General features: G+C 39.9%; 1 protein-coding gene and 1 long non-coding RNA gene across 4 annotated transcripts in view; one reads left to right on the forward strand and one right to left on the reverse strand.

Annotated features, from left to right (window-relative positions):
* The window catches only part of LOC133960548 (uncharacterized), a 383,773-nt gene that overhangs the window by 101,458 nt on the left and 264,386 nt on the right, over positions 1–17,929 (forward strand). The gene's annotated exons all lie outside the window — the stretch shown is intronic.
* rad54l (RAD54 like) lies at positions 455–17,610 on the reverse strand. 3 transcript variants are annotated; one of them, XM_062394880.1, is made up of 19 exons: positions 17,592–17,610; positions 9,220–10,380; positions 9,056–9,139; positions 8,208–8,318; positions 8,038–8,098; positions 7,802–7,937; positions 7,357–7,426; positions 6,761–7,049; positions 6,065–6,189; positions 5,559–5,709; positions 5,306–5,432; positions 4,502–4,576; positions 4,020–4,150; positions 3,707–3,817; positions 2,511–2,634; positions 2,338–2,416; positions 2,079–2,258; positions 1,801–1,964; positions 455–774 (listed from the first exon to the last, which is right to left on the reverse strand). In XM_062394880.1, exons 2-19 carry the CDS (start codon positions 9,220–9,222, stop codon positions 573–575), a joined length of 2,223 nt encoding a protein of 740 aa, XP_062250864.1. In that variant the 5' UTR covers positions 9,223–10,380; positions 17,592–17,610; the 3' UTR covers positions 455–572. The 3 variants fall into 3 exon arrangements, with proteins under 3 accessions (XP_062250864.1, XP_062250865.1, XP_062250866.1); XM_062394881.1 differs by lacking the exon at positions 17,592–17,610 and adding an exon at positions 17,333–17,351; XM_062394882.1 differs by lacking the exons at positions 9,220–10,380; positions 17,592–17,610 and having other exon boundaries at positions 8,208–8,315; positions 9,052–9,139.

The following is a 17,929-nucleotide window of genomic DNA, read 5'->3' on the forward strand; positions in this document are numbered from 1 at the left end:
AAATGCTGTCGTTAGATGTCGTTTTTTGTTTTTTAGAGTGAAAACTATATTTATATTTCTAAATCAGTGCTTTTAACGTCCCTAAGATATGATGAGTCATGAAACCATTACAGAAAAAATATGTTAAAATAGAACATTACTATATCCTCAACATAACATCAAATTAAAGTCAATTAAATATAATTTGTAATCATTCCAATGCTCATATTTAGAGTATTTTTAGCAGGACTTTTGCTATGATTGTCCTACTTCAGCAGGACTTTTAATTATATTATATTGCTTTAAATAACCCTGTTACCCTCAACAAGAAACCCTATTCACAGGATATTGCATAATCTCTGTACAATGATTCAAACAGTTCAAACACAAGACATTTCTCTCATCTCTAATTAATACATTATCATTTTGGATGTATCATGAGGTTTTACCGGGGGGAAGCACACAATATCAAAACTGTTTTAACAAATGTTTTAATGTTTAAAAAACAACAGAAAAAAACCTCAACATCAAATAAATACAGTTTCCATATATACAAGTAGTAGAGATATATGACGTCTGTTGTGTTCCTCCTGCTACACAACACCTTTCTGGTCCTCATGAGAGCGCTGATGGAAGACAAAGGACACTGCAGCATCCCAGGAGGCTTTTAGCACCTGGTCTTTCAGGCCCTTTTTGTTGTAGCAGTGGTTCCACTGGGAAAGATTACTGGTACAGTCAGAGTCCTCTGTAGGAGGCCGAACCTCGCTGCCATTCACACAGCGGTGACAACGAAACCTAATAACAACACAAGAGGCAGGAGGAAAGACTGCATAAATACATTGCTCAAGGAGGAGCAGTTTATTTCAGCTCTTGTCTCTGCAATGACTTGTCATTGTCACATCAGTTTCCTTACATATGTTTCCTAGCATTTCAGGTATAAGGAAACCTGCTATGTTACGTGTCCTCTATTATCCATTCAACAGCATTGTGTTAACATGTTTACTGTTGCTTAGTTTGTTGTCTAGTCTTCTGCATTAGCACCGCCTGTAGGACTGAAGTAAAACAGCTTGTTGTGGATGTTGTTTTAGAATGAACAATGGTCTGGAGTAACCTCTTAGTTCCATGAAAAAAGTTATTGTGATTAAAAGCTGCAGGTGTGTTTGGTCATAATGCTGCAATGCTTTTCAAGAGATTTTTTTCCCAATCAAGTTTCTATCAACCTTCGATTTGATTGTTGACGTTTGTATAGCCATTTCATATTTTTAAAGACATTTTTAAAGCCCTGACCGTGGGCACGAAAAAGTGCACTGAATTCCACAATGATTGAGGTCTGTCATATAGAAACATGCCGTAGTAGAGCAATATAAATCAAACAAAAATATTTTTTTTCATTTTCCAGTTTCAAACCCTTGTTCGCTTGTATTTTCTGTTGACACTTATATTAAAAGAAACTACAAGGCCCAGCCTTTATGATCATCACATTCACTGGTATTAAGCAGTTGGGTAAATGTATTTGAAATGCGAAAGCATTCATGATTCTGCATTGTATCAGATACTTAAAACCTTCCTGGAGTTTGGTCTGCTAATATGACATAAGCCTTTGAATGCCTGGATTTTTGACTCACAACTGGGGAAAATTACAAATAAAATATTGCTTTTTACTGTTAGTGTGAACAATTTGAGGGTGTCCAGGTCAATTTTAATATGTCTGACTAGTTATTTGAAATTGTTACATCTTTCTAAAGTTAATTCACTCCTCTGTATATTTAGCAGAGTAAGCTTGCATACACAACTCGCATGAATAACTATGGTTTCTTTTACTTGTCATGTGTGTCGCTGCTGGTCTCCTCGTTGAGCGTGAAGAGTTCTCGGAGTTCACCCAGAGAGAAGTGGCGCTCCACGTCCTGCTCCTCATCCACCACACAGCTGCTCAAGGCTTTCTTATGGGCCTGCCTCTGCAGGATCTTCTCCTCGATTGTCCCTGTCTGTACACACAAAGACAGACCAGTTAGGCTGGGAAACCCTGCAGCCCTGAAACATCTAATACCACTGTCTCAAATTTGAAGAATTCTATCAGTAGGTAAGAAGACTGAACCTACAGAGAGCAGTCTGTAGATGTAGCAGGTCTTCTTCTGGCCGTCTCTCCATACCCGGGCCATTGCCTGCTCGTCATTGGCCGGGTTCCAGTCAGGATCAAACATCACCAAGCGATTAGCGCCAATCAGATTCAGGCCACATCCACCTGCCTTACTGCTCAGCATGAAGATGAACTCTGGGCTCTGAGGAACAGATGGATCAGAAAATATGTACCTGCATTTCAGATGTCACAGAATCATTTAAAACTGAGTTTCAGCTTACTGATGGACTGTTGAATCTTTCCACAATCTTGGCCCTCTTCTTGATGGACATTGTCCCATCCAATCGAACATAGAGATATCTGTAAAAGACCAGGAGAATGGTTGTTACTCACTTTAAGTGACTCCCCCCCTAAAAAACTAAAAACAATTAAATGTTGGTTTCCCAAATATTACCTTCTAGATCTACATAATTTCTCAAAGAGGTCCAGTGTTTGTGTGTAGTTGGAGACGAGCACCACTCTGTCACTAGTTGTTGTCCTTGTCATTGCCAGGATGTAATCAAGAACCAGCATTTTCCCTGGAAAAGAAGACAACTTCCATAAATTCTTCATTTTTATGGCACTCTTCAACTCAAGGTGCTTTACATCGAAAGATACATTCACCCATTTACACATATACAGCACTTTCTAAACCCAACACTTTGTCAATCACACATCTCATTTGCTACAGAAGGCGCAGCCTAAGGGGCTGTAAGGGGCATTTGGGGGATTCAGTGTCTTGCACAAGGACACTGCGGACTGTAGGAAATCTAAGCAAACTCCTGAGCATCTGATGGGTGGACAACCGGCCCTACATTTGGACTCACAAACACCAAGATACACCACAATTATTTAACCTGCAAAAACGGGTGCTTTTGTCCACTTAGGGCCAAGAGAACAGTATGCAGTATTCACTCGCAGTTTAGGTCTGGTTTGGTCTCTATCAAATGCTTCTATCCAGGGCTGAACTAAACTTTTTGTCAGAACTTTTTCACTGAGACCAGCTGCTGCTGGAAACAAGACTGATGAGAGCGCTGCGAAAGAACCAAAACAGTGAGGCTTCAGTGGGGCAAGAGGCAAAAGACAACAAGAAGCTCCACAGACATGAGGGGAAATAATTCTCTACAGGTTTGTCACACCTGTCATCTTCAGGAACTCATGTTAAGAGCAGTTGATATGAACATTTTGAATAGACATTATTTTCAAAGGCCCCATAAAATACAGTGAGGTTTAGGAACTAAATCTCTGACTTTTCACTTCCTCTAAAATACTTTTAATGTTTAATGACTTATCCTGCACACAGGGGTGTTTACTCATTTTGCAGCCAATAACAAAGCTTTCTGGAATTGTTAACTCCTGCCCTGTGACTAGAATTCTGCCATTAGTGACTGGCCCACAGGTTTCATTCAGTTTGATTAATGGGTAAAATCCACAGGCATGGGAGAGCAACTGTAACTTTCAATATTTAACTACTTTAATAGTTCAATAGATCGTTTTTTGTCGAAAAATTACCTCAGTTATTCTACTTCTCCTAAATATGAGTCAATCATGCTGTATTTCTGTATTACTTTCTTTTTAACACTATCACAGCTGTATTGTACATGTTCTTACCAGAAAGCTGAGGCTCCACGGCTTTAGAGCAGTATCCCTGTGGAAATAGATCCAGTGCCCCGTCAAAGCCCTCCTCACCCTCCACACACTTCTCATAGATGAGTGCTGGGTCTAGAACACAGACCAAGCAGCAGATGGTTCTAAATAAAATGGGTACTACTTGGCCAATGGCATAATAAAAACCACCAAATTTTACAATTGAATCTGTACTTGAGAAGCCTACCTTAAAAAGGTAACAAGTTTCTCTCGATCAAGGATACATTCACTGATAATACACACAAAGTAGTGTGTTCTATTTGATTTAAGCACTTACGATTACACAGTTTCTTGAGTGATGTGATGGAAGACAGGGAGGAGACACTTATCTTGCCCTCCTGTAACGTCTCAACAGGTTTGGCCTGCCTCAGGAAACGCTTATAGAGCTCAGTCTGCAGAGGAGTCAGCCTGAAGAGAAACACATCACTTCTATGAATGAAAACTCTTTCTTCAAATATTGTCAATGTTTTGTCATGAAACAGCATTATAAACTACAGTATCACCATTCAACAAAATGAAGCCATATTTCTCGACTTCATTTTGTAAAATGTAGAGCAATGTTTCTACTTCAAGTTATGAAAAACACAACTTTAGTATTGGTACTGGACCACAGTTGTATGTTTAAGGTATGTACAGTATTTATATATATATATATATATATATATATAAAGCTTTAATAATACTTAAACCTAGACAAACATATTCCATCTCTCTTTTTACATCTAAACATTTATGAAGACACCTGGTGAATCCACCTACCTGCAACATACAACCTGCTCAATTTTCACAGGGAGATACTTCGACAAGATATCAGACGTTCTCCTGATCAGACACCTGTGGAGGCACAACATGCTCAATATTATAAGGACAGTTAAATACAATCATGTGTTGGCATGTATTATGTTAAATGCATTGAAAAATAAATTAGAAGAAGTGAATTAAACACCTGATGACCTTATAGCAGTGAAAGGTAGAAATGAACAATGTGGATAAAATCTTCTTTTAGAGTACATTGAATTTTACACAAAGTAGATATTTATATACATCATGCCAGTTAAATTATAGAAAAGCCAGAGATAAAATGTACACTTCATCTGATTTAAAAAAACACTAGTACATAGGAAAAACTAAAAATACAATTTTCAAAGGTTGTGTTTAAAGTTTTTTTATGTGTGGTGGTAGGTGGCGGAAATCTGAAAAAAATAGCAAATAACGAAATTATCCAGGAGCTCTACAGAGCTCACTGTCGGTGTCGATTCAAAACAAACTCATTATTACAGACTTATAATGAGAGGAGGGACCTTGGGCGTAGCAGATGGTTTCACTACATGTCATACGGAGGGCAGGTCCACCAGATATGAGCTTAATGGAATGACCACTTTGTACCAAAAAATAAATTGAGACTAGGTGAAAGACAAAGTCTATGTGAGAATGACATTTCCAAGATGCAGGAGAAAGATATTTAAAAAAAGCATATGAAGTTTTTATAAAGGACTGACAAGTTAACTGAAACATGAAAATATAATAGAAATAATACACCCTGTGATATATGTGTGTGCTGACCTGTTGACGATGCTGATGAGCTCCTTGAGTTTCTCCTCTCCAGCGTGTCTGTCTCTGTCAGTGGCATCTGCATCTCTACCCCTCAGGATGGGAAGCTCAAAGCGCTTTTTAAACTCCTGAGCTGTGCCTGTCATCAAGATGAAGAAACAAACAAGTAAACAAACAAAGCACTAACTGCAGAAATAACTCAAATGTGTGTGTGTGTGTATCTGTTTGTATGAGTGTGAGTGTGAGTGTGTGTGTGCGTGCTTACCAAGGATTCCAGCATTAACAAAGTGGACCAGGCTGAAGTACTCCAGCAGATCATTCTGGATGGGCGTGCCTGATATCAGTACTCTCCTCTGTGCACTCATGGCATTCAAGGCCTGGTATGTCTGGTTGTCAGAGTTCTTTAATCGATGGCCCTACACACATACAATTATTTTTTCGTTTGTTTAACTAATGCAAAATGCACACTGCTACTGAGACCTGGGTTGGTAACAAAAAAACCAATAGTTTCAGTTAAGTGATCACACATCTGGTTTGAAATGTTTCAGGTGAAAGTAAATTATGTATGACATTCTAATATTTACTTTAGCTTACTGACATCACAGTTTGTCCAAACTCAGTGTGACTAAAGAAAGCCTTGTGGGGCCCCAACAGAATTGCAAAGGTATTTGCTGACATCAACACATGAACATGAACAGTCACACACAAATGTAACAACACTGTAACAGCTGTTCCTGACAATTCTAAAGAGTAACGGGTCATACGAAATACCTCGTCACAAATGACAAGTCCAACTTTGCCCTTGTGTAAGACCTCAGCGTGCAGTCGAAAGGTCTCATAGGATATGATCAGGATTGGGGTGTGAACTCTCAAACCATGCTGAGACATGAAGTTCACTAGAAATCACAGAAAACAAACCAATTAAGAGACACACTCCTTACTCCATAACAACTCCTTAAGAAAACCTTTCTCATAACATAAGTTGGTATGTTGTTTAAGGAAACTTCCATGGACGTGGAATGCTATAATTTTGTCTCTGTGCTTGTGAATAATCATTGTGTGGATTTATTATCAGTGAGTCCAGTCACAGGCCTCTTATATAAAATAAGTATTTTAACCTGAAATCTGCCCTGAGATGATGATGAGTGCAAATTGTTTGCCTGGCTGGAACACATCAAGGAATATATAGGAAGAAATATGTATAACTGCCGCCTTAAAGGCACGTGCGTGTCTGACTATATACAGCATTCTGAAAGACTAAAACCTACAATCCAAGATGACAGGTGAAGGTAACTGGTAATGAATGTGTGGCCACCTGACAAGTATTTTCAATGTGCCCACTGACAATTAGTGTTAACCCGTCTCAAAAGATTGATTATGTTTACGATATGGCCCAAGAGGGGACTTACCAACATATCTCTTAGCTGTGGGTATTCATAATGAGAGGGAAGGAAGAGATTAACTAACCTAACTGCTTATCGATTGCATCCTTTGAACCTCCATCAATGGCCACTGGTGTGATGCGTCCTCCCAGCCACTTTCCTATTTCATTGTACCAGTTGCGAACTAGACTAGAAGGTGAAACCACAATGACCTTGTCTATCTCTGGCTTAGTGTCAGGGCTTTGGCGTAGCAAGGTCCAAATTAGGGCGATGCACTGCAAAGTCTTCCCCAAGCCCATCTCATCAGCCATGATGCAGCCATATGATTCAGAGATGCGTCTGCCTGTCACACACTCCCACAGGAACTTTACCCCCTGTGGGAAACAAAAGACATAATTTTCAACTTCACAGACAAAATCTTATCGTTACATCAACACTTTATCCGTGGTTCACCTCATATCTTATAGATGAAGACTCTAAGATGTAATTAAAGGTTAGAGAAGAAGCTTGTAAGTGGACCAATACTTGACTTTTTTCTGTCACCCAACTGTTTGTAATGTCTAAGAGTGAACAGACTTCTGAATCCACCAACAAAAGGCCAAATTATAGCAAAAGATTCTACATTTCTATGGTTCAACACTGTTGTAATTTTCGTTTAGTACAGGAAAAAAAAACGTTTACTTCTCTCTGATGGGGTCTGAGCACTTTTCCTAAAACTGGATCCACGACAACATGGACTGGAAGTTTTTCTCTGAGCAGGAAAAAGAGGGATCCTTTTATTACATACATTTGTCCACTTATTAATTAATCATTAATCAATGAAACATATGTTCTTGAAGTCAATATTGTAGATGTGTGTAGTCAATAACTGATGAGTCTGCCTTAACAATATGGTATGTGACAACTGTCTGATAGATATGCAACAGATCACTGTGAGGTGATAATGGGTGGCAGATTGCCAACTCATTGAAAGATTTTACTAATGGTAAAAATCTCCAGATTATTGAAGACACATCTAATGGAAACTTTATCCACCAGTCACCACCCTTAATTTTAAGTGTCAATCAATAAAGTGTTTTCATTGTAGAATCAATTAAGAGATTATTTGATGGAGGGAGGTACCTACTTGTCAGCTTTTATCAGGTCATGAGCACTCAGATTCGGGGGCTCATAAAGAACCAAAGCATCCTCTGCAAAGGGATCGTGAAGTGCTTTCCTCACTCCTGCACGCTTCAGACCAAGTGCCCGGATTCCCAGTGCCCCTGTGGAAATTAAGCAGTTAAGTGAATCCTTTGTAATGTCATGTAATGCACTAGACATAAGTAGATGTAAGAGAAGCTGTATTGAAGAGTGGAATGTTACCTGTGTAATTTGGAATTGGGATTTTAAATGGCTTGGAGAGGATACTTCGAATAAATGCCTCCTGTGGATATGAATTTAAACAAGTTACCCAAGTAATGGCCTCAAGCAGTAACCATAACTGCATTCTTTTACAAAATGTGTGCAAAGATTTAATACCAGATAGTGCTTACATGTTTTTCACCATCCACACATGCAGGCCAGCTGTTGAGCTGAGTCAGAGGCTTTCTGAAAGGAGAAATATGGTTCTCTCTCATCTCATTATCTCTTTTTCTTTTTTTCTCCTGTGAATAGGCACAACACACATTTCAATTTCAACACTCACGTTCTCAACCTAACCATTTTTATACTAACTAAGTCACACAATTTCTTCCTGCTTTCCAAACAAGAGGCCTTATGAAGAAAAACTGTGACTCCCTTATCTCCATAAATGACACATTATAAACATGAGAGACCAATACATAAACTATAGAAAACTAATGCTTCCCAATGATTCAGCAAGAAAGTGTTTACAAAATGAAAATAGGCTGTTGTTGTTAAGTGTCTGCAGACATGTTTAACAAGGTCTGTGAATATTCCGGCAAGTAAGAAGACATCCAACTCATCATTATCATTATTATCATCAGCACCATCACTATCACTTTATACCACCAGTGAGCATTTTACATGGCCCGTATACACTAATGTATCTTACCTGTTTCTTCTAAACCTGATTTTTTTTATTATTATAGTAAAGCACCTTGGTTCAGCACCTGCTTTTTTTTAAATATACTATGTACAGATATGAGACTTGACTACATACATTCACCTATTTTAGGATGTAGGAAAGGAAACCAACATTTTACTGATCCAGTTGATAACCATTGTCAGAGCACAGGTTATCAGGGCGGCTGCAAACCATTTACATGAGATATACTGGCTGTGTCTAAGTTGCTCCGCAAACCAGACCCCGGGCCACCCCCTCCACACAGGTGGTTAACACGGTAGAGTTCAATGATGTGTTCGAGTCCCACTAACTCACGGTTCTACATGTCCACTCCTCGTCCTCACAGGAGTCACCTCCCTGCCTCCGCTTAGCGACCTGACTGGGAGCCAGACTCCTCCTCTGGAACGACGGGTTTACAAGGAATGGATTAGTTACAGAGCGTAGTTACGATTCTGCAGCGCCAGGGAACAAACACTCACCATCTTCCAACGTTCAGCGCCTGTTGCCCAGGAAACGCGTCACTCCCATGTTGATCTGCGAGAGGTAGAGCCCTCAGATAGTGACGTTCACCTCAGCTGCTGTCAGTCCTGTGAAGATCTCATAGCAGTCTTCATTAGAATGACACGGCGGTACCCCTCCGGTTTTCTCTAGCGAACTTTCTATCAAAGTTCGCGCTAAATGTTGCACAACAGTACGGCAAGCCCAAAAGGTCATACTAACTGTTGTGTGCCTGCTGTAGTGCGCCGCCAGCTGGGAGACAGCTGATATTGCAATCCCTATACCATACTGCACTGTCCTTTCAAACCTGAGTGTTTGGAATGGGATGTTCGCTGCTACTGTGTTAATAGTCCAGGGAAAGTAGCTCATTTTGGAGCCAAAAATCGAACTAATTGTAAAATAAAAAATGTCAGCATAGATCATTTCTATGAGGTGTCCAGGACAACATAATAAAAAGTCCTTAGAAATCCTAGATGAGGAAACATGTTTAATTCTCATTAAAGTGTGCCAATAAGGCCAGGCAACAAAATCAATCAATCAATCAAATTGTATTTGTATAGCCCATATTCACAAATTACAATTCATCTCATAGGGCTTTAACAGGGTGTGACATCCTCTGTCCTTAACCCTCAGCAAGAGTAAGGAAAAACTACTAAAAACCCTTTTAACAGGGTAAAAACACGTAGAAACCTCAGAGAGAGCCACATGTGAGGGATCCCTCTCCCAGGACGGACAGAAGTGCAATAGATGCCACGTGTAGGAGAACATCATCAATAATCAAAGTCTCTAGCAGCATTTGATGAGGGTAGACATCCCGAAGGACAACCCTAACATGACATGCCAAGCAGTCCCGCTGCAAGCACAGTCCATGCTCAGCAACCATCCAGACCACGATCCACCATCCAGACCAGACCCCCCTCCAGTCCTCAGTCACCGTCCACCGCCGCCCACCAGGACCCATCACGAGCCACCACCGCGGTCCTGGTCCACCGCCCGTGCCCAATGCCAACGCGACACAGGGTCCGCCACCAGCACCACGATCAGCCCACATGACTCAGAATCCGCCACACTGCGACCCCCTGCGACCCCCGGTGCGCGATCCACAAACCGCAATCCATGGTGCGGCCACAGAGGCCCTGGATCTGCGGGTGAAAAAGCAAAGGGATTTCGGGGAAGGGGGATAGGGATGGAGAAGAGGAAGGAGAAGCTGAAAAGAGAAGCTCCGTGTGTCATGTGTCATAAAATAGAACAAGTAACGTTCTGCCGCACTAATTAGCTCTAACTATAAGCTTTATCAAAAAGGAAGGTTTTGAGCCTACTCTTAAACGAAAAGATGGTGTCTGCCTCCCGAACTGAAAGTGGTAGATTATTCCACAGCCGAGGGGCTTGATGGCTAAAAGCTCTGGCTCCTTCTCTACTTTTAGAGACTTTTGGGGCGACAAGTAGGCTTGAATTCTGGGAGCGGAGTGCTCTAGCGGGTTTATAAGGTACTAACAGCTCTTTAAGGTAAAAAGGCGCTATATTATTAAGAGGAGAATTTTTAATTCTATTCTAGATTTAACTGGAAGCCAGTGTAGCGAAGCTAATACTGGAGAAATGTGCTCTCTTCTCTTTGTTCTCGTCAGGACACGTGCTGCGGCATTTTGGACAAGCTGTAGAGTCTTTAACGACTTACTGCTGGAGCCTGATAATAATGAATTACAATAGTCCAGTCTCGATGTAACAAAGGCGTGGACTAGTTTTTCTGCATCTTTTTGTGAAATGACATGTCTAATTTTTGAAATATTATGCAAGTGGAAAAAAGCAGTCCTAGAAATTTGTTTTAAGTGACTATTAAAGGATAAATCAGGATCGAAGATCACCCCCAAGTTCCTGACTGTTTCATTGGAAGCAAGGGCAATGTCGTCTAGCGCAGCTATATCATTAGATAATGTATCTCTAAGGTGTTTGGGGCCAAGTATTATAACCTCTTTTTTGTCTGAGTTTAATAAGAGAAAATTGCGGGTCATCCAGGTTTTTATGTCTTTGAGACATGTTCGAAGTTTAGTTAATTGATTACTTTGTTCAGGTTTGATTGACAAATATAACTGGGTGTCATCCGCATAGCAGTGGAAATTTACAGAGCGTGTACTGATAATGTTTCCTAGTGGAAGCATATATAATGAGAATAAAATTGGGCCGAGCACAGAGCCCTGTGGAACACCATGGTTAACTATGGCGCGCACAGATGACTCATCATTAATTTGCACGAATTGGGAGCGATCAGAAAAATAAGATTTAAACCAGTTAAGGGCGGTCCATTAATGTTAACTAACTGTTTGAGTCTTTGTAACAAAATTTGATGGTCAATTGTACTGAATGCTGCACTGAGATCTAACAGAATGAGGACAGACACAAGTCCCTGATCTGAGGCTATTAAAAGGTCATTAGTGACTTTTGCCAAGGCTGTCGCTGTACTGTGATTGGCTCTAAACCCTGATTGAAAGTCTTCATATGTATTATTTTCCTGGAGAAACTCACACAGCTGATTGGCTACAGCTTTTTCTAAGATTTTAGAAATGAAGGGGAGATTAGATATTAGCCTGTAATTGGCTAAAACCTCTGGGTCTGGGGTGGATTTTTTGAGTAGGGGTTTGATTACAGCTATTTTAAAAGACTGTGGTACATAACCTGATGATAATGACAGATTGATAATGTTAAGTAACGAACTATCAATTAGGGGCAGAATTTCTTTAAGTAATTTTGTAGGAATGGGATCTAAGATACAGGTTGTTGGTTTAGAACCTGAGATTAATTTGTTAAACTGATCACGGGTGATCAGAGAGAAGCTGTCTAAGTAATGGGTAGGATTCTCAGCCGTTTCTGAGATCTCTGTTGTTGGGAGGGTATAAGTGCCAATTGGGGGCAGGAGATGGTTGATTTTATTTCTAATGTTTGAATTTTATCATTAAAAAAGGTCATAAAGATATTGCTATTTAGGGATCGAGGAATACTGGGTTCGGTGGAGGTGTGACTCTCTGTCAGCCTGGGTACAGTGCTGAAGAGAAACCTGGGGTTGTTTTTATTCTCTTCTATTGCTTTGTGGAGAGCCTTTTTATATTCTTTAACACTATTCTTCCAGTCTATTCGATTTTCAACATGGTTGCTGGAGCGCCACTTCCTTTCTAGTTTTCTTGATAATTGTTTTAACTCATTTGTCTGGGAATTATACCACGGAGCTAATTTACTATGTTTGACATTTTTCTTTTTTAGAGGCGCTATTGAGTCTAATGTTAATCGTAATGAGTCTGCAGAGCTATCGACAAGGTGGTCGATCTCAATGGAGCTCAGGTTTTTAACGAAATTTGTTGTTTATATCTACTGCTAATACAGGTTTAAATGTAATTGGGATTATTTCCTTAAATTTAGCTACAGCACTATCAGGTAGACATCTAGAAAATGAATTTTTTATTAGTGGCATATATTCAGTTATTGAAAAATCAAAGGTTATTAAATTATGGTCTGATAGAACTGGATTGCGCGGAAGTACTGTTAATTTTCAATTCCTAAACCGTACGATAATACCAAGTCAAGTGTGTGGTTACCACAATGAGTAGGTTTGTGCACACACTGACTGATACCAAAGAGTCTAGTATTGAAATAAATGCTACGCTAAGGCAATCTTTATTATTATCAACATGAATATTAAAGTCACCAACAATAATAATTTTATCGGTCTTTAGGACTAAGTTTGATAAAAACTCAGGGAATTCTTTTAAAAATTCAGTATAAGCCCTGGGAGCACGGTAAACTACAGCAAATATGATTGGCTGTTGGTGGTTCCTGGATTGGCGTGGAGGACTAAGAACCAGACATTCAAATGATTTGTAGCTGAGTTTAGGTTTAGGATTAATTGATAGACTGGAATTAAAAATAGCAGCAACTCCACCTCCTCACCCAATTTCTCTAGGAACCTGTGAATTGATATGACTGGGGGGAGTAGATTCATTTAGACTGACATATTCATCAGGATGCAGCCACGTCTCAGTGAGGGACAATAAATCTATGTTGTAATCAGAGACTATTTCATTAACTAAAAGAGCCCTTTTTGCCAGTGATCTAATGTTTAAAAGACCACATTTAAAAGTCTGGGTTTCCTGTGTTGTTTCCTGTGTTGTTTTAATTTGTATTAAATTTCTGTTTGGAGTTCTCGCTCTGTTATTGTTTAATTTCAATAATTTAATCGGACGGTGAACAGACACAATCTCTATGGGGTTGTGTGACTGATCCAGAGGGAGAGCAGAGAAGTGTTTAGCACTGCAGCTCTGCTTCCTGGTCCCAACTATGGGTTGTCATGTTATAGACTGAGTAATATTCCTAGATAAGAGAGCTGCTCCATCCCAAGTGGGATGAACGCCGTCTCATCTAACAAGATCAGGTTTTCTCAAAAAAGTTAGCTAATTATCGTTAAAGCCCACACCGTTTACAGGACACCACCACTACAGCCAGCGGTTAAAAGACAACATGCGGCTAAACATGTCATCACCTGTTGTATTAGGGAGCAACATTCACTTTAGTGACCTCCGACATACGAAGTCGGGAGTCGTTGCTGCCGACGTGAATCATGATTTTATTGTATTTACCTATTTTAGTTTTAGCCATTAACTTAAGTTTAGATTCGATGCCGCCGGACCCCAATGGGGCTATTTTTTTCTTAACTCCTATAAAAATGATACTTTACACAATGAAAGTACCCATGAAAAGTACATTTTTTTGTATTACAAGTTTCTTTGAAAATTAATTTAATATGCAAATGAGCTGTACACTAATCGAATATGCCCAAAATACACCCAAATAGGCTTAATTTTTTCCTTTACGCCTACCACAATAAAACTTTACATGGTAAAAGTATATATGAAAAGTCACTTTTTTGTATTACAAGTTTCTTTTGAAATGAATTTGAATGTGCACATGAGCTCTCCACTTATTGAATAAGTCCTAATTTGCATTTGTATTTTGGGCATATTCGATTAGTGTATAGCTCATTTGCATATTCAAAGTCATTTTCAAAAATGATTTTTTTTTTTTACTTTTCATGGGTACTTTCTTTATTTGTAAAGGAAAAAAATAGTGGAGGTGCTCAACTAGGATTTCTTAGTACTTTTAGTATGTTGTTCTGGACACCCCATAGAAATTATCAATGCTAAAAAAAAATATTTTACAATTAGTCGGTCGTAAAACGCTACTTTGCCTGGACTATAATGCTCAGGAGTCACTTGAGAGTTATCCAGTGAGTCCTCCTCAAACAGTTATATAATATACTGCGGCTGTTTGTTTGTACGGTTGTGATCTTCTTACAGACTCAGTAAAAAAAACTTGTTCTTTACGGTAACTGTTTTTCATAAACTTAAACATGATTTTGGTCTCACCCAGTTGCTGACTGCTGCTGTAAATTATGTGAAGACAGAAGAGGACATACTTCCTCTTAACAGCTTATCCTTTGAATGTCATAGGGTGCTGGAAATCACACAGCTGACCTTGGTGAGACATGGGTTCACTGCATGTTTCTAGTCTGTGGCAGAGGTTCGACCCTAAACAAACCTAATAGTGTGGATGTAGCCCATGACATCTAGGCAGAAACAGGGACAACATGCAATCCCACTCCTCCCTGTTTTTGTCCAGTCACCAAATCTAAGTGTTGATATCACATAGTTTCATCTCTGCTGCATCTTTTTCTCATTTCTACTCATTGCTTTCCTTCTGTTTATGCGTCAGTATCATCTTATTTTCTGTCCTGCTAAAGTTAGCTGTTGTTATTCTTTATCCCCTCTTCACTGATATTGACTCAATTATGAATCTTTAACACCATCTCTGCTTTCTCCTCATCTCTCACTGCAGTTTTTTTCACAGTTATGTACATTTATATAGACAAAATAGTGTAATGGATATGATTATAAAATGGTATATAAAAGGTTAAAACCAGCTACAACATATTATGTGTTGGTGGATAAGAAATATGTTACGTTATATAACGCTAACAAGCACCATTCTGCTGCCAGGGAAAACCTGTCAGAAACTTGAGATACTTAATAGTATATTTTCCTCCCAATACTCCTTAATGTCTGCTTTAGTAAAGTTGAGTGCATCAAGTTTGTTTTGTTGTTGTTTTTACAATGTGGTTCTACTCATACTTGTGTGGATGAAGTAATCAAAGTCCTTTCATAAAGCTGTGGAGTATGTGATTGCTCGACACACTCTACCAACAGGTGGCAGCTTCTCATGTCTGTGTGTCCAGGCTTGTGTGCATGCTGAGCACACACTGTTTGGTTGCACCTATTGAGACCCTGTAGTAAACACACCCTCCTCCTGTATGTGGCTGTCATTAAAACAAAGTCACCTGCGCTAAAAGCTGCTGAAAGTGTTGTGTCATCTTTTGATGTGATACTTGGGTTAATAGTCCATGTGAAACCTCTGTGGGAGCAGTGTGTGCAACATTAACAGTCAGATAATTACAGTGTTATGCATTATAGACAGTCGATTGGATACCCTGTTTTAAATACTGTTACTACCACAATTGGAATCTGCTGGGATATTCAATCACAAATCCACAAGATACAGTGTGAGGATTGAACTTGGCCAGTCAGTCAGTGCCGCTGGCCTTCGCAGCTCATTGGTTGTGATTGATAGATGGAAATTGTTGGATTAATTATATGAACTATGTGAACTTCATGGTGGAGTTAATGGGCCAGATAGATGATTGCAAACACACACGCACACACACACACATACACACACACACACACACACACACACACACACACACACACACACACACACACACACACACACACACAACAATCCTTTAATCTACAAAACATAGGAACATGAAAGTATCTTTAGAGTATAAAACACAGTAGGGGGTGGTGTGGCCTAGGGGATAGAGCTGGTGTTCTGCAAGAACAAGGTTGCCGGTTTGAATCCCTATGGAAGTAAATCTGTGTCATCGGGATTTGAAACAAAAAAGACATTGAATTTCTAGCACTGAATATTTATGCAAGTAAATTATGTATTTGAAGGTTTTTCAACGTTTAAAATTCAACTGCAAAAAATTCAACATCAAAAAATTCAACCGCAAAAAATTCAACCTCAAAAATTCAACCTCAAAAAATTCAACTGCAACATCTGGGGATCCAAGGAGGAGCAATCGATTCCAGATTCCAGATCGGGAGCGTGCGTAAAGCAACGAGGTGATTCGGTGAGTGTTTAAACTCTTCTATATGCCATCGGTGTAGTTTGTTTCTGTAAGATGTAGTGATAGACAGCTGACATGTGTACATTCACGGACTTTATTGGACATAAACTAAGTGGAACTTAAACGAGATGACGTTCGGATTTTTTTTTCCGAACGGGCCAGTGACTGGCATGCATAACGCCAGGATTTCAATTTTGGATGGGCCACTATTTAATAGGAAAAATAATACTTATTATATGATCCCTGCCTGACTTGTTTGTGTTTATCTGCTGTAGACGAGCTTTAACAGCGCGGTGCGCCGCTCTCTCTCCCGTTAAAAGTGAATGTCGCTCACCCAGCTCTCTCTCTCTCTCTCGCTCCACTGTCTCTCTCTCCTGTTACTACATGTGTTAAACCAAATGAACGAAAAGCCAAATCAAATCAGAAATACGTAGACCACTTCTTTTTAACTCGCATACATATTTATTTTCATCAATGCTGCCTACCACACAATCAAATCCGAACATCCCTTCCTCTCTTTGGAAAAGACGGTCGCTCTGTGTCGACGTCGGGACACAATATTGCTCTGATGTTGCATGTCGAAGGTGAGTTAGCTTCAGCGTTGTCAGAGCTGTCAAAGCGTCTTGGTGTAACGTGTCTCCCACATACCTGGGACACCGTTCTCCACCGGCGGCGTGAGGGCGGAGGACGGGCACGGCTGGGCTGGGGAACTTTATTTTGAAAGGTTTCCCGGCCCTGTCAGCTGTTTTAAGATATAATATATTTTAATTTTTTGGCTAGGCCCAGTTTTTGGCGCCCCCCTCTGAGTGGCTCCCTAGGCAACCGCCTATGTCGCCTGTAGGAAAGACCGGCCCTGTCCTTACTGTTTCGGCTGTAGCTTCAGCGTTGTCAGAGCTGTCAAAGCGTCTTGGTGTGACGTGTCTTAAAACAGCTGAGGGTTACAGCTGACAGTGGAGCGAGAGAGAGAGAGAGAGCTGGGTGAGCGAGCTGGGAGAGAGAGCGGCGCACCGTGCTGTTAAAGCTCGTCTACAGCAGATAAACACAAACAAGTCAGGCAGGGATCATATAATAAGTATTATTTTTCCTATATATATATGCATATAGAAGAGTTTAAACACTCACCGAAGCACCTCGTTGCTTGAGGCACGCTCCCAATCTTGAATCTGGAATCGATTGCTCCTCCTTGGATCCCCGGATGTTGCAGTTGAATTTTTTGAGGTTGAATTTTTTGAGGTTGAATTTTTGAGGGTGAATTTTTTGCGGTTGAATTTTTTGAGGTTGAATTTTAAATGTTGAAAAACATTCAAATACATAATTCCCATGCATAAATATTCAGTGCTAGAAATTCAATGTCTTTTTTGTCTAAATCCCGATGACACAGATTTACTTCCATAAATCCCACTCTTTCCCATCTTCATGCCTAAGTGTCCTTGGCAAAATACTGAACCCCTGAAATGGCC

The sequence above is a fragment of the Platichthys flesus genome, chromosome 9 (genome assembly GCF_949316205.1).
Source record: "Platichthys flesus chromosome 9, fPlaFle2.1, whole genome shotgun sequence".
In the NCBI taxonomy this organism is placed as follows: domain Eukaryota; kingdom Metazoa; phylum Chordata; class Actinopteri; order Pleuronectiformes; family Pleuronectidae; genus Platichthys; species Platichthys flesus.

What these genes read in the sequence shown, in the direction of transcription:
- rad54l (XM_062394880.1), bottom strand. An exon ending in GAGCAGGTTGTATGTTGCAG is followed by an intron (nt 4,151 to 4,501) that starts GTAGGTGGATTC and finishes GTTTCTCTTCAG; the next exon opens with GCTGACTCCTCTGCAGACTG. An exon ending in CGTGGAGCCTCAGCTTTCTG is followed by an intron (nt 2,635 to 3,706) that starts GTAAGAACATGT and finishes CTTCTTTTCCAG; the next exon opens with GGAAAATGCTGGTTCTTGAT.